Source organism: Argiope bruennichi, chromosome 10, assembly GCF_947563725.1.
Source record: "Argiope bruennichi chromosome 10, qqArgBrue1.1, whole genome shotgun sequence".
In the NCBI taxonomy this organism is placed as follows: domain Eukaryota; kingdom Metazoa; phylum Arthropoda; class Arachnida; order Araneae; family Araneidae; genus Argiope; species Argiope bruennichi.
The window spans coordinates 110,659,012-110,676,695 of NC_079160.1; the positions used below are offsets into that span (position 1 = coordinate 110,659,012).

Sequence of the window (17,684 nt, forward strand, 5' to 3'; positions counted from 1 at the left end):
ATTTGATTCCAATAATATAACCAGACATATTGCCTAATCAGGGAATTATGATGCTATACAATTATATATTGCGTAAGAAAAGAAAATTATTTCATTGGCAGTATTTTTCAGGAATTTATTTCCAATACATTTTTTTCCATATGCAGTATTACATGTAGAATTAAATAAATTAACAATAATCTGGTATATATGTTACGGCCAAAGCCCGAAATCGACCAGTTCGCTAACTGGCCGACCAATTCGCGTTTTGGCCAACGTTACTGTAAACTTACCGGCCAATGCCCGATCTTTTCTTGATTTCGGGCTTTGGCCGGCCAATTCGTGAAGTGACTTGGGACGATCGGTCTTAAAGTAGGAAGAAAGAAATCAAGAGCAGATTGCTTTACACATTGTTAAAAATGAAGTATTTAAAAATGAGTACTTCTGTTTACTGTTTTCTGTTTTACTGTTTTTTTAAGTACTATTGTTTTAGAAACGAGTTTAAATATAAGTGACACCTCTGAGTAAAAAATAAGTTTTTAATATGTAAAAGCATAATCTCGTGCTATTCTGTTCTCATATTAAAGCCATAATAGAAATTATTCAGTGAACTTATATGCTCAGTGAACATATTCAGTGAACGTGATAGCGTGAAGAAGATTAGATTTGCGCTCTTCAAAATGACGAATTATATCTTGAGCAAATGTGTTGCGCATTGTGTATGAATACAAAGGCAGATTAAGTACTCAATTTGTCAACTACCTTTAAGGGTGATCCTTAGACTTTTTCTGCTCCATAGACATAATGTTAAAGATCCCAGCTCACATTGTCTCCCGAAATGTCGCTTCAAAAAATATGAAATTTCTTGCAAAGGCAAATAGCAAATATAAGGGCTAATTAAAACAATTATGAAGGAAAAATAGTTTTTTGTTAATGTCATTTAAAGACATTTCTCCGTTGGCTCCAGCTGTCGAATTTCACCTACAACATGTCCTTATTTATATTTTATACATAATTGTTTATATTTTATACATAATTGTTTATATTTTATACATAATTGTTTATATTTTATACATAATTGTTTATATTTTATACATTGTTATCCTTATTTATATTTTATACATTGTTTTTTTCGCTTGTAAAAAAATTCGTATTTTATGAATCGATATTTCGGAAGTGAATGTAATCTGGAAAATTAAGAATTAGGTCTATGGGGCAGAAAAAGACTGACGATCACCCTTAAAACATTTCTTGGAATACGTCACTTTTGTGCGAGTTAGCCTAGTTGGCAGCGGCTTAGGCTGCAAATCGAATGGTCTGTGTTCGAATCCCTCTGGGTCCAACCATGCCAGTCGAGATTGATTTTTGCATATTTAGATTTGCCTAATTTCGGCAGATTTGGAAAAACACATACTCATATTCGAATCCCTGTACGTATTCAAAAAGTGAGTACATGAATTTCTCAAATTTAAGTCTATTGTACTCGGAGCTATTATAACAATTTGAAGTACTCAAGAATGAGTACATTTTTCTTGTTTTTAAGTATTCTGTTTAATGTGCCGCCTACCGGTCAATCTACTATTATAACATCGGGCTTTGGCCAAGGATTACCAGCCACTTCACGAAAAGGCCAGCCAAAATAGAATATACAATATTAATTGTAAGTACTTCGGACTTTGGCAAAACCTCTTGGCCAAAACGCGAATTGGCCGAAATGACGACATTATTATTAGACTTCTTAAGGTACTTAATTTATCTTACTTATCCTATCACTATCCTAGAAATCATTATTATCACTATCCTAGAAATTCTCTAAATATCCTTTGCTTGTATCGTTTGATATAAAATATTGTCATTGATTCATTGACGACATTATTGTTAGACTATTTAAGGTACTAAATTTATTTTACCTATCTTATCACTATCCTAGAAATTCTTCAGATATCCTTTGCTTATATCGTTTGATATAAATTGAAATTGTCATTTATTCAATGTCGACATTATTGTTAGAATTCTTAAGGTGATTTATCTTACTTATTCTATCACTATCCTAGAAATCATTATTATCACTATCCTAGAAATTCTCTAAATATCCTTTGCTTGTATCGTTTGATATAAAATATTGTCATTGATTCATTGACGACATTATTGTTAGACTATTTAAGGTACTAAATTTATTTTACCTATCTTATCACTATCCTAGAAATTCTTCAGATATCCTTTGCTTATATCGTTTGATATAAATTGAAATTGTCATTTATTCAATGTCGACATTATTGTTAGAATTCTTAAGGTGATTTATCTTACTTATTCTATCACTATCCTAGAAATCACTATTATCACTATCCTAGAAAGTCTTCAAATATCCTTTGCTTATATCGTTTGATATAAATTTATTTCATAAAACAATAATTTATTTTATGTTTTTTCACCTTGATTAGATCTTTTTACCATCTGCATTATTAGTTTTAAACATATTTATTGCGTTAAAGATAAAGGTTATAAATATTTAAAGCTTACAGGAAAATTAAGAACTGCTCTAATAACCTAGATCAGCAAAGCAGCGCAGTGAATGAGGTTTGTCCGAGATTGGGAAATCTAATTTTTACTAGTCGCCTGAGTTGACCAGCTGGTTTGCAGAATATATTGGTTATATTTAATCTCAGATAAATCATTTAGATATAATTTAATCCTTTGTTTAGATATAGGTTCTTGTACGCAAACTTGTTTGACATTAATGCCGTCTTCATTTAATTATCTTACTTTAGTTTTGTTATTTGTGTACATGAACTGTCCAAGTATTAAATTATAATGGAGACAAGTCTCATGACAATATACAGCTACGAAAAAATTAAATATGCGGTTTGCTATTTTAAAACTTTGAGATATTGCAGTTTCACTTTTTTAACCATCTCATACATTACAAAGATATTAAACAAATTCTTCTTTTTTAACTTTCAATAATAGAAGAAAACTCACTAAATCAGGTAGTTGATAAAATAATGAAAATGGTTTGAACATATATTTTAATGCATGCCCTATATGCAAAAATTGAAGCTTCCTTTAACTAAAACTTGTTATAAGATTTCTTTTTTTAACTATTTTTTTATTTTATTTAGGTGTACTCTCAAGTTTAAAGATTAAACTATGGTGCAAGATTTATAAACGATATAGAATTTCATGGTTTTGTGGAACAGTGAGAAGACTTTAGGCTCAATATTTAAACATTGAAACTTACAATTAAATATTTTTTATTATAAAGAATCAAAATTAAACTTCTATGACATTACCTTAATATACTGTATAATTATTATTCAATCAAGAACAACTTTGGATTAGTTAAATATTCAGAGGCCTGATCATACATTAAAATCTCATCTAATTTAGCATCCTTTAAAAGAATGATACTGCAAGGATACTATTTTTAGCAATTCATAAATATATTGCTCAGTCAAAAAAATGATGAAATAACATTCAGATTTATGAGGATCAATACTATCATGAAAGAACAAATCATGATTTTCACAATACCGTCAAATGATGGAATTCCTTCATTTGAAAACTGGACAAACTCTTCTCTATTCATCTCAAAATATAACAACATATCCACGCTCTTGAGTGAAAACGACGACAAAGGTAACCTCATAGAACCACCCCTAAGTGTTCTAGAAAGTGACCTAACAGGTGTGGTTTGCCTCTCCATTCTCCTCGGCTTCATCATCCTCACGACCATCGCCGGAAATATTTTCGTCCTTGCTGCCATTCTCAGGGAACGCAATCTTCAAACTTTGAGCAATTACTTGGTCTTCTCGCTGGCCATTGCCGACTTAATGGTGGCCTGCCTGGTCATGCCCATCGGTGCCCAGTACGAAGTAATGAACCAGGAATGGATCTTGGGATCGGCGATGTGTGAAATATGGACTTCGGGGGATGTCCTGTGCTGCACAGCCTCGATACTGCACTTGGTGGCCATTGCAGTGGACCGCTATTGCGCCGTGACCAACATCAATTATGTCCAGTATCGGAGTCCTAGAAGAGTCGGGTTTATGATTGTGACCGTTTGGGGTGTCTCGTTTCTTGTTTCTTTTGCTCCGATATTGGGATGGAAAGATGAAGAATTTTCTCTCAGAGTCCAGGTTGAGAAAAGGTAAGCTTTGATTTCATGATGAAAATATTTTCATTCATTTAATGATTACTATTATATGTAACGATAAAAATGGATTTATTTATGAATTAGGATATATATTTTTGTGACAAAACTATTCTGCACATATATCGAAAATGATTTGTTTGTTACTGATAAATTATTTCTGGTTATATAATATAGCAACGATTATGATGTTTTTAAATGTCGGTAAAATATTTAAACTTTATGATAAACATTATTTTATTACGAAAGTGGATTGCAAAAAACTAGTAGCCTTTGGCGACCAGCCCGTTCGCTTAGATTATTAACTTTTTAGGTCTTTAAATGATTAGTATAGGATACATTTTTTAAAATAATTTTACTTTGTTATTTCAAATGATGGAAAAAATGAATTCAAATAAATTCACTTGTTACAAATTAGAACGTGCACATATTACAAAAAAAAAAAAAAAAAAAAAAAAAGAAGTGAAAATCCTACTACGCATTTAAAAATCGACAAAGACATGCAGTTAGGAATTATGAGGTATTATGATGGATGACTTTCAATTCCATTATAATCATGTGTAAATTTTGCTAAATACAAAATATATCACAGTGAATTAAAAGTGTTAATAATATTATAGAAAAAAATTGCTGGAAATGGATTTAATCCATAAACTTTAATATTGTTTTAAAGAAAATTAAATGGTATCTTCGCAAAATGTATTTATAAGTATATTAGAAAGTGTATAACAAAAAATATTTTAGATACAGAAAATCATTATGAAATTGATGTAAACAAAATCATAATCGCAATATGCATTTAGAAGTGTTTTAGCATAGCCATGATAACTGAAATATATACACATCTTTTTTAATTTTCTATATAAGCTATGAAGCATTCTCAAAAAGCGGTGATAAATATCTGCAGTAAATAATAAGAGGTGAAATCACCAAAGTTTTATTTTGTAATATCTTTCAAGATAGGAGAGAAGTTTTGGAGAAAAGACTGTAGATGATAGATGACTTATTTAGGGGTCATAAACATTCTATAAAATAAAATGTGGCGAAACTGTTTCGTATAGTGGTAGTGGTTGTTTTTGAAAACTATTTAAATATATAAGAAGGCATCAATACTGGTTTGAATTATTGTGTAAAATTTTTTGCAGTATTTTTTTGTGTGTGTGTGTGTGTGTTTTCTTCTGTTTTGTCGTTCAAAAAAATGTTAGAAAGTATTCGTACATATAATTCTGTACTTATAGAATATTAATATCAAATTTTACATTAACATTAATCTGTGAGAAGGATACTTTTATGTATGTAAATGTATTGAAGTAATTTTAAGATACGTATCTAATATCTGTAAAAAACTAATTATTTATATGAAATTAAATAATTAGTTTAATTCATAATTAAATAAGCCTAATAATTTATTAATAATTTAATTATAATAATAAGTTTAATTCATAATTAAATAAACATAATAATTTATTAATAATTTAATTATAATAATTTAATTCATAATAATTTATTAATTTAATTTAATAAACTTAACTTACTCTCAATGATGGGAAAAAACATCACAGAATTCATAGTTTTAATTAAATAAAATAAAGTCTAATACATGGATTTGTATTTCATATTAAACTTTACGACTCCTAGATGGGTCATCAAGCATCATTTGTCCTCTCCGTCTTTATTTTCAAAAGATATCGCAGAATAAGCTGCCGATCTTAAGAAAATTGAATGAATAACAACTATTAACAATTTTCATCGTCTATTAATTTATGTGAGCATAATTAACAATCAGAAGGCTTTATCATTATTATCTAATCATAATTTTAAATGACCTTTCCTTCCCTATTGATAAAACGTATTTCACCATAAATTGTTGACGTGAATATGTTAATATCTTTTATAAACCTGCCGAAAACAATTAATATTAATTAGAATAATTTAGCCTTGTCAATCGTCTGAATTATCGTTAGCTTTGTCAATCGATGCTATATGCCGTCAGAACAAAACATACCATCAGAACAAAAATATTATATAATTATAATTACAATAACATGAGCAAAGTTTTATTTTAATTAATGATTGCATAATATTGATATTAAATTCTGATTGATTAATTGTAAGGTGGCAAAATTATTTAGTTGGCGACAAAATCTGATGCAGTTGTGAGGACGCTCTACAACTGATTCCATCAAGCAGATTTTTTTGTCTGTTTTTCACGTGACAAGCGTCGTTATTTATGTCTATTTCTTATGAATTGTTTTGACGAATCTGATAATAGTTTATATTATTTTAAGGTGTATATGCACACTTGAAACTTCGAAAATCGTTCAAAATATCGAATTTTTTTTTTATTGCTTAATAATGTTTTCTGATCCTTTAGCTTTCAAACGATACCAAGATGTTGTCAATATTCGAAATATTTCTAAATTCATAATTATTTTTCTTGAGGTGCTTTCATTAAAAACTCTAGTTACGGTTTTTTTTAAACTCATTTTATGAAGAATATTTTTCCACTATGTGGCTTCATTCAAACAATCATAACTCAATAAGTAATTAACCAAATATAGTTATTTATATATCAAAATAATCTGCATGAAATAGCAAATGTTTTGTGTCTCAATCAAAGTTATATTTATAGAAAAAAATTTTTAATAGCTATTTAAAAGTTAAAATGACAGAAAAAATCCCACTTTTTCTATTCATTGTTGATGAAAAAATTGTTAAAAAAAAGTATCTACTTTTATAATTTGATTGAGGCAGACAACATGAAGACTAAGTTTAAACATATATTAATGACCTACTGTGAAAAAACTGGATTTTTAAAGTTAAAATTTAAAAAAAAATCTAGTGTGTACGTACACTTTAAATTCTTAGTTAAATTTAATTATTTCGTTTTTCCTTTTGAGTAATGTTTTATTTGAGTGGCGTTCGAGTCTTGATAATTACGTCCGGCTCACCGAATATGTCGGGAAGATAAAAAAAGAAAAATCTTCTGACTCCATATAATATTATTTTCACTACATAAATTAGCAAAACTTGAAGAACGTCGGTCGAAATAAAACATTATGAACAAAAGACAACTAAATATGATTTGGAATTTGAAATTATATATACACAGCCACAATCAGATTTATCAAATCCATTTATACAGAAATTTAAAAAATATCAACTCATGCGATATGAAACTGAAAATTTCTTTGTTCAATTAGCTCTAACGAGTCGCCACAAATTCTTTTCAGACGTTGACGTTGAGGTTGAGGGCTTAGGTTTTATTTTGCAATATCACTTGAAAATAAGAGAAAGACACATCTGACACATCTAAGAGATTATAAGTTTTCATGTGAAATAAAATAAAATATCGAAGTCGTTTTGACAATTGAACTTCGTCGCAATTTTTCCTTTAGAAGATGTTCAACAAATTAATGTGTCTTCAATTTCTCTTTGAAATGGAGGGTGGAGACGGGCAAACGATCATTGATTGCATATTTAGATATCTGCATCTACCCGGTATCAACCACCAATATGAAATAAAAGTGGGTGATACCGGACAAGTGGATGGAGCGAGTTGGGCTATTTCATTACCTTTTCATAGTTATAAATATATAGATAGCTGTTATCAGAATTATGATTTCTATTTGAAATATTTATGATGAAAATTTTCAGTTAAATTTTAATCTGATTATTTTAGAGGAGGATTTGTGGCAATAAAAGCTGTTTAAAACTCACAATACGGAATTTTAAACAATCATACTGTTACGAAATTTCCGGGTTCGTTTGGATAGTGGAAGTGATATGGTGTGGAGAACGCTCAATCAGCAGTAGAAAAAGAACAACGACGTTTATTTACACGAAGACACACAGGACAACACAAAGAACGACAACTATGTACAACATAGAGAAGACAATTATATTCAGCCGAGACGTGCACACAACAAGACTCTACTGCAGACAGTAGCGCACAGCTTAGTTCAGCACTAGCTTGACTCCGTCGCTGCTCTGCTAATCTCGGGAAGACCCGTTGTTTACCGTCGTTTCCGACTACTAATCCGGCAGCTGCAGACTGCCTCCTTTTATAAGTCTCAGGAGGTGGGGCTAGAAGCCTCTTAACCAATCAGGAACGTTCCAGGCGTATATCGGTTCCTAATGGACGGATCGGGAAAATTCTCGATGTTTCGGGTATAATCTATTTTGGCTCCAAATTCACCAAAGTCGTCTCCAAATGGACGCCAAGTTTGTCGCCAAGCTCATGGACCTCCGACGCGACACCCGGACACCCGGACTGTAAAATGGTATTTCTGATGATGGAACCAACTATGCTGGGAAGCAGCATTATAGATTCGTAACATTATAATCAATTAATAGGAAAATATCATAAACTGAAAGAAATTACTGTAAACGGAACAGCAAATTGAAAAGAAATATCTTTATTTATTTATTGGGAAATCCTGTGCCTTTGAAAGGTAGAATGAACTCTAAATTTTAAAGCTAATAAAAGTAAATAGAGCAAATATTTATAGATAAAGAGAGTAGTGCAGGTACAAGAAAGAAATTTGGATAGCTATCGCATCTTCTAAAGATTCATGTACGAACAACTTCAAAGGCATTAAGTAAATAACTCATTCACTTTTGTGACATAACTAGTAAAATTTTATAAAAAATACAAAGAACTTTACAATTTTTTCCAAAATTTTCATTTGTCAAAATTGGAACAAACAAAAGTTATTTGTAAAAAATAGTTAAAAACTATTTTTGGATTATACTGAGTTTAAAAATTATTCTAAGCTGGAAAATGGATTTTAGAATATTATAATTATAAGTAAAGATCCTTATTTAATGAAATATAAATATCCAACCTCAAATTGGCTATACTTATTTGTTTTCAGACTATTTATTCTGACCAAAGATTAATATATAAATAATAATGTTTCGGTATATGTGATTAAGCCGGTAATCATATATAATCACCTGTTTATGGTACTTGTCCTGACTCACAAACAACACACACACATATGTGTATATATATATATATATATATATATATATATAAATCAAACTTATTTCTAATTCCAAATAAAATTTATTATGCCTTTATAAATAACAATGAAAATTAGCTGTTATAATTTTAAATTTTTAGGTGTCTTGTAAGCCAAGACATTGGATATCAAATCTTTGCTACATGCGCCACTTTCTACGTGCCCCTGCTGGTCATCCTCATCCTCTACTGGCGTATCTACCAAGTGGTACGAAAGAGGATCCGACACAGGCCTGGAAATGCGATACGTCCAGCAGCTTTGCTGCCACTGGTGTGCGCAGAAAACCTGACGGACATGGCATCACTCAATGGATCTGCCAAAACAGTATGTATATAGAATCAAAAATAATATTTTGACTTTATGGAAAATGTATTAATATTTTGTATAATAATAAGGAAAACACAGGATGTTCATAAGAAAAATTCAGGGTTTTAATGCATTTTTTTTAATTCAATCATAAAATTAGGTAAATGTTGTATATATGTATTTAAATTTTAACTTATCAAGATTTTCATCATTTCGTAGATTTTAGCAGTGAATATGTGACTCGTTTGTGACACTGTCAGCATCCAAACGTTATTAGCTTCTTCCCATGTCCTGGCCAGCTTGTCTGAATTGATGTTTGTCACACACGTGATTATCCTTTGCCTGAGATGGTTTACATTTTGAATTTTCTCCGCGTAAACAAGATTCTTGATATGTCCCCACAAGAAAAAGTGTAATGGAGTCAGATTCTAGCTTCTTGGAGACCCTGCCCTTCCAATCCACTTATTGCCGAATCGATTATCCAATGCTTACCATACATGCAGAAGTTGGTGCTCCATCTTGCTGGAAGTAGACAGAACCTTTTTTTGACTCAATAGTAATCTACTAATGGAGAACGTACTCCTCTAACATTTCACAGTAGACAGCCTCATTTATTGAAGTTACTTCAAAAATGAAAAGATCTGAATGCGTAAGGCCGCACCAAACATTTACTTTCGGTGAGTCGCGTTGAAGTCCACTACGTTACTTACAAGTTAATAGTGCAAGAGGCTACCTAGAGTTGGAAAATAAAATTTGATTAGATACTGATTTCTTCAAAATTAACTGATCCGACCAAACTCATACTGTTAACTCGATATGAATTTTATGAAAACCCTGGAGTCTTTTTATGGACACCCTGTATTTTACTAGCATTAAGGTGTGTAGTAACTTTATTAAGGATATAAAGAACACATCTTGGCAGACACAGATCATCACAGTTTATCAGTAGTTCATGGGTTCATACATAGCCTATATAGACACAAATCATCACATCCTACAAGTAAATCTGTTTCTATAGGGTCTTGAAAAGCACAAATCATGACAGCCAGTCATTATCTCATAGATGCCTGCATAGTCTTGACAGACACAAATTATCGCAGAATACCAGTATCTCATGGATTCATGCATGCTTTGAGGAGCAGGAATCTAAGAAAGACGTTTATGTGTTTCTTTCAACCCTTCCCATTAACCCACATTATACAAAAACTGTTAAATTGATGAAAATAATTCATAATTATCTTCAGTTTATTGAAATAATCACCGCGTTACAAATTTGAAATAATTACTGAGTTATTGGTCGTTTCCCTGTTTTTCACTGAAGCGATTGAAATTTAGATCCAATTTTCCCTGAAAATACCTCTAAGAAACTAGAAAAATATTGAATACTAAAATGAAGCCCCCTCCCACCCAATAATATATATGTGCTGCAGAATCACTTTGGTCATCAGTCGTCCTTCAGTCATCAGTTTTACCAGATATTTTAAGGTGTACGTACACACTTGAAGATTTTTTTTTTTAAATTTTAACTTTAAAAATCCAGTTTTTTCACAGTAGGTTATTAATATATGTTTAAACTCATTTCAGTGAGTAACAGCCATATTACACTAATTATTAATTAATTAAATAATATTTAATGAGCTAATTAGCCTATTTTTTGAAACAATATATCTTAAATTCTAATTTGTACAGACACACAATTCTAGCTGGAAATGATGCCTAATATGAGTCTTCATGCTGTCTGCCTCAATCAAGTTATAAAAATATATAGTTTTTTTAACGATTTTTTCATCAGCGATGAATAGAAAAAGCGAGATTTTTTCTGTCATTTTAACTTTTAAACAGCTATTAAAATTTTATTTCTATAAATATAACTTTGATTGAGGCACAAAACATCCGCTATTTCAAACAGATTATTTTGATATATAAATAACTGTATTTGGTTCATTTATTGTTGAGTTATGATTGTTTGAATGGAGCAACATAGTGGAAAAATATCATTCTTCATAAAAGGAGTTTTAAAAACACCGTAACTAGAGTTTTCAATGAAAGCACCTCAAGAAAAATAATTATAACTCGAGGAATATTTGGAATATTGGCAACATCTTGGTATCGTTTGAAAGCTAAGGAATCAGAGAACATTATTAAGCAATAAAAAAATATTCGATATTTTGAACGATTTTCGAAGTTTTAAGTGTGTACATACACCTTAAATCATGGATATCTGTGCTAGATAGCAATCTGTAATAAACAAAATTGTTGGAAAAAAGAATATTAGGAGTTATTACACACAGGACGCCTTTGCTGATCAGCTTTCTCACCCATATTATTGATTTTTTTAGGTGGTTAAATAATTAAGAGAATCATCGTTTTTGAAGTTCTTCTTTTTATATGACATGACAAAAATATGAATTGAATTAAATCTGTACACTGGAAATTGAAAAGTGCATATGTCAGGAAATAAAAGTGGAAATGCAAATTCAACTATGGAGATAAAAGTACATTATTGAATATTTTGATGGATCAATTTTATCATCCTATTTAAATACATTGCAAAAACTGAGTAACAGACTGATTATTATTAAATTTAATTATTAATAGATTATTTTAATAATATTAACAGATATTATTAAAATTAATTGAAAAAATTGTGCAAAGATGGATTTGATATCTTTGAAAATGCAATTCTTTTAGCCTTACGATAATATGAAGATCAATTTTATAAGAAAATTGGTTTGGAAGAAATGAAGAGCAATTTCCATAAGCAAACCATAGGGATTACCTATTAGGATAATGTTAAGCCTATTTTTTCCTTCGATTGAACTTTCTTTTTGAAGCCTACTTCTTAATTTTTTTTAATATCTTCCCTCTGATTGGAAGTAGTTTTTGGCAACGCGGGAGCTCTATCCAGAACATTTTTAAAAACATTTTCCAACTCCATTAATTAAACAAGCAAAACGCTCGATTCATTGTCTCTGTAAAAAAGTTCAGTGTTGCTGTCTGAAATTCGTATGTAGGTTTCTTTACATTTGACAGCTATCATTTGATAATCTATATCTATATCTATACTTATAATAAAGCTCAATGTGTGTGTGTGTGTGTGTGTGTGTGTGTTGGCGCTCTACAGGCCAGGTCATTTGACATACAGCTACCAAATTTGGTACATGTATACCTTAGAGGTCGGGAATGTGCACCTGGGGTCCCGTTTTTTGAAATTTTAATTAGAATTTTAATTATTAATTAAAAACTAACTTTCCCGCCAAAAAAATCTTCCATTTTCCCCACCGCCAACTTTTCCGCCAAAATAATCTTCCATTTTCCCCAACGCCAAATGATTTAGGTTTTAGTTCTTTTTTTCTCCTAACAGTAATGAGGCTAGGGTTAAGATTTTTCGGCGGATTATTTCAAACGATTCTGTTTATTTTCTTAATGTTTTATGCATTTAAAATTAAACATTGTTAATTAATCCATGTTTCAGATTCATTCTGAAGTACTTTTGAATTAAAATAACACAGAATAAGGGAAATTAAAAATGTCTAATCTGCATAGCGTTACCCCAACTGGCGTAGAAAAAATCACGCATTTGCGTTTCCGTAAAAGGCGAAGAAAATTCACGCATGCGCACTGTGTTCTGATTGTTGGCATGGAAACCATTATCAACGAACGATTTAAATTACTTTTAGGTTAGTTGTATGCTTTTGTAATTAAATTGTATTTATGTTAATTATATATTTTTTGATATATGCTTATAGTTTTAAGTACATCGTTTTTTAAGTAGTTTTTTTTAACCTGTTTTCAATGATTTAAATTATTTTTAGGTTAGTTGCATGCTTTTGTAATTAAATTGTATTTATGTTAATTATATATTTTTTGATATATGCTTATAGTTTTAAGTACATCGTTTTTTAAGTAGTTTTTTAAATCTGTTTTCGACCGATTATTTTAAACGATTCATTTTATTTTCTTAGTGTTTGATGCATTTAAAATGAAACATTGTTAATGAATCGATCCGTTCATGATGAATCTGAGAAAATTTTGTTGACAAATTCTTGAGATATTATACAAATTAAGAAAGATATTCTTTAGTGCCCATAAAGTTTAAACGCTCAGTGACTCTATTATCAGTAATCATATTATTAAAAAAAATGCTTTGTTTCAGTAAAAAATATTATTATATTAATTGCAGATTAATCATTTACACTTTAATTTAAAGCATAAATTCTACGAGGGGCAACAGAAAATGAGAAAGATACATATCACGTTATGACTGAATGCCTTTATAATATTATGAGTGAATTATATGACTATCAAAATTTGAAGTTTTAAAATATTTTGCTGAAGAATCTATTAAAGTTGGAATTGCATAAAATATTTAATTATTAAAATTTTAACGAACATTAAGATTGGCGAACCGGCTGGTCGCCAAAGGCGGCTAGTAAGTAATAAAAGCGGTTTCTGTGTCAACGGTTGTCTGACTTCAAGCACAAATTGTAGGCAAAAGTTATTTTTTTAATTAATATTTTAATACAAATGTAAAAAAAGATCATGAAAATATCTTATATAAGAACATGAAAATCTTCCTATTAAAATTTTATTTCTATAAATATTACTTTGATTGAGGCACAAAACATCCGCTATTTCATACAGATTATTTTGATATATAAATAACTGTATTTGGTTCATTTATTGTTGAGTTATGATTGTTTGAATGGAGCAACATAGTGGAAAAATATCATTCTTCATAAAAGGAGTTTTAAAAACACCGTAACTAGAGTTTTCAATGAAAGCACCTCAAGAAAAATAATTATAACTCGAGGAATATTTGGAATATTGGCAACATCTTGGTATCGTTTGAAAGCTAAGGAATCAGAGAACATTATTAAGCAATAAAAAAATATTCGATATTTTGAACGATTTTCGAAGTTTTAAGTGTGTACATACACCTTAAATCATGGATATCTGTGCTAGATAGCAATCTGTAATAAACAAAATTGTTGGAAAAAAGAATATTAGGAGTTATTACACACAGGACGCCTTTGCTGATCAGCTTTCTCACCCATATTATTGATTTTTTTAGGTGGTTAAATAATTAAGAGAATCATCGTTTTTGAAGTTCTTCTTTTTATATGACATGACAAAAATATGAATTGAATTAAATCTGTACACTGGAAATTGAAAAGTGCATATGTCAGGAAATAAAAGTGGAAATGCAAATTCAACTATGGAGATAAAAGTACATTATTGAATATTTTGATGGATCAATTTTATCATCCTATTTAAATACATTGCAAAAACTGAGTAACAGACTGAATTTAAAAATTATTATTAAAATTAATTGAAAAAATTGTGCAAAGATGGATTTGATATCTTTGAAAATGCAATTCTTTTAGCCTTACGATAATATGAAGATCAATTTTATAAGAAAATTGGTTTGGAAGAAATGAAGAGCAATTTCCATAAGCAAACCATAGGGATTACCTATTAGGATAATGTTAAGCCTATTTTTTCCTTCGATTGAACTTTCTTTTTGAAGCCTACTTCTTAATTTTTTTTAATATCTTCCCTCTGATTGGAAGTAGTTTTTGGCAACGCGGGAGCTCTATCCAGAACATTTTTAAAAACATTTTCCAACTCCATTAATTAAACAAGCAAAGCGCTCGATTCATTGTCTCTGTAAAAAAGTTCAGTGTTGCTGTCTGAAATTCGTATGTAGGTTTCTTTACATTTGACAGCTATCATTTGATAATAAGTAATAAAAGCGGTTTCTGTGTCAACGGTTGTCTGACTTCAAGCACAAATTGTAGGCAAAAGTTATTTTTTTAATTAATATTTTAATACAAATGTAAAAAAAGAACATGAAAATATCTTAATATTTCTGCACTTCCGCAATTACAGAATTTTGAATCACTTGTCTCTGAATTCCATGTTACATCCAACACACTTATCTTTAAAATATTCTTGTTGTTTTCCAAAGTGTAGTTCCTTCTTATACGTTTAAAAAAAATCTAAGCCAAAATTTATTTGGAAAGTCCTTAATTTATTCAAATGTTAAGGACTGAATGGTGAAAGGAATACAATATTCGAGAATTGGTTCCTCATTTGCATAGTAAAATATTTATAAAAGCGACAACTACACATATAAAACTTTATCTTTAAAGCGAAACACTTAGTTCACACAAAGTTCTATTGAATAAATTATTTTCAAAACATCCACGGCTTTTATATTAATCATTACTAGTTTCAAGCATTTAAATTATTCATTTGTTTTCTAGCGTTTTCAAACTATTTATATCCTATCTATAAGTTCTTCGAACGGCATTAAAAGATTTCGTCCTCTTTTATTAAATGGTAACGGCATTTCAACCGTTCTATCTTCGTAATTTATTCACTTTACTATGAATTTATTTAATAGTATTAAAGTTTTTAAAATGAGCATCTTTGGGAAAAATATTGCTTTGAAAACTTTTACAAACGATAATTTAAACGATCATCTTAAAAGTAAAAATTTTAATATTAATCGTTTGGCGCAAAAATAATTGGAAACAGCAGAGAATTTCCATTACATGGATAGATATTCAAACGGTATAAATCCTTCTTTGGAATTTTTTCGAAGGTTATTATTATTTCAATGCTAATATATTTATAAAAAAACAAATCAATGTATAAAATTTTGCCTTTAAATTGACATCATGCATAACATTCATACATGTTCCAAAGAATAAATAATCGTCGAATTTCATACAGGTTTCGTTACCTGTTAGTATTTCAATAATTTGTTTTAGAATGTCTTTATATTATTCATTCTTTGCTAATTAATCCATTTCCCACTTTTTAAAATTATCTCAAACACCATCTTAACAAAATTGCTGATTTGCTCCCATGCCATGAAGGAAGTGATAAAAATTCTTAACACCTATACCTACCTTTCAAATATACTAAAACTCCTTTTCCCGAGTCTACATGTGTCAAAGAAATATATGATTCTCTTAGTAAAATCACTGAAGGGAAAACAATTCTGCCAATTTCCTCTTTTACCGATATATAAACAAAACGTCTTTTTTTCATCGGCGTTCCGGCATTTTCATGTAAGTATTTGAGCGGAATGGATAACATAGCTAGTAAATTTATCATTATAGCAGAAAATATGTACTATAGTTATTACATTTAATAAATTTAGTAAAAATGAAACACTTTTTTCAGCTCTTCATATAGTTGTTGATTTTCAGAACTACATAATCAAATTCCTAGAAATTACTATGCAAAAGCATTGATGGTTAGTGATCTTTACAGAAGCGCAGCATAGGCAAAGAATGATATTTCTTCATGGACAGTTTATATTTGTTAGCATATCAAGCCCTCCACCTGCTTTCATCATTGCACTTTTTAAAATTACATTTCCATCAAAATTAATTTTTTCAGAAAATTGAATTCTGATTATTTTTTATATTTGATTGCGACTATAACATGCTCGTTATTTTTGATCATTCTTCAAATGATCTTTTATTATCTTTTCCAGAATACAACATCGAAAATGCGTCAGAAAAGCCGCGATCATCTCGAGTCGAAGAGAGAGAAGAAGGCAGCCAAGACGCTTGTCATCATCACCGGCGTCTTCGTCGTGTGCTGGCTGCCCTTCTTCGTCATGGCCCTGCTGATGGCTCTCAATCCAACTCTGGTGCCAGATGCCACGCTCTTTTCCATCTTCCTGTGGCTCGGATATGCTAACTCCACCCTCAACCCCCTCATCTACACGGTGTTCAGTCCGGACTTCAGGAAGGCATTCTCGAAGCTGTTCTGCAGAAACAGACAACCTGTGCGGATGCGATCTTCAAGGCTTAGAGGCATGTCGACAGCTGATACAACATTTTGAAAAGCTTTCTTAATTCGATTTACTGCATGATCGAAAAGCAAAGACGAAAATTAATTTCTTTCATGGGCAAAATGCCTGCGAATGTCTTTGCTAAACAAAATGTTTACTAATTTATACAATGTCTGGAATCTGCAATTGATGGATAAAGAGACTATAAGGGATAATGCGAAAAAGCATGGCAGTGTTTTTGACAGGAACTGGTTTATGATAGAAATAAACAAGAAAAATGAAAAACTCACAACTTATTTCTTGGATTTTTGTTTGTATTTGCCAAATAAAGGTAAACTAGTTGATTAAGGCGATTGGAATTTATCATTGTTTATTTCAGGTAGTCTTGTTTTTCAATTTCGCATTG

The 17,684-nt window shown here is 30.2% G+C and overlaps 1 protein-coding gene across 1 annotated transcript in view; it reads left to right on the top strand.

Annotated features, from left to right (window-relative positions):
• Window positions 1–17,345, top strand: part of LOC129987720 (5-hydroxytryptamine receptor 2A-like) — an 85,530-nt gene extending 68,185 nt beyond the window's left edge. The window contains exons 2-4 of the mRNA XM_056095667.1: window positions 3,099–4,126; window positions 9,258–9,480; window positions 16,976–17,345. Coding sequence (XP_055951642.1) covers window positions 3,462–4,126; window positions 9,258–9,480; window positions 16,976–17,329 — 1,242 coding nt within the window. The 5' untranslated portion in view covers window positions 3,099–3,461 and the 3' untranslated portion in view covers window positions 17,330–17,345. The remainder of the gene's footprint in view (window positions 1–3,098; window positions 4,127–9,257; window positions 9,481–16,975) is intronic.
• Window positions 17,346–17,684: the final 339 nt, after the last annotated feature.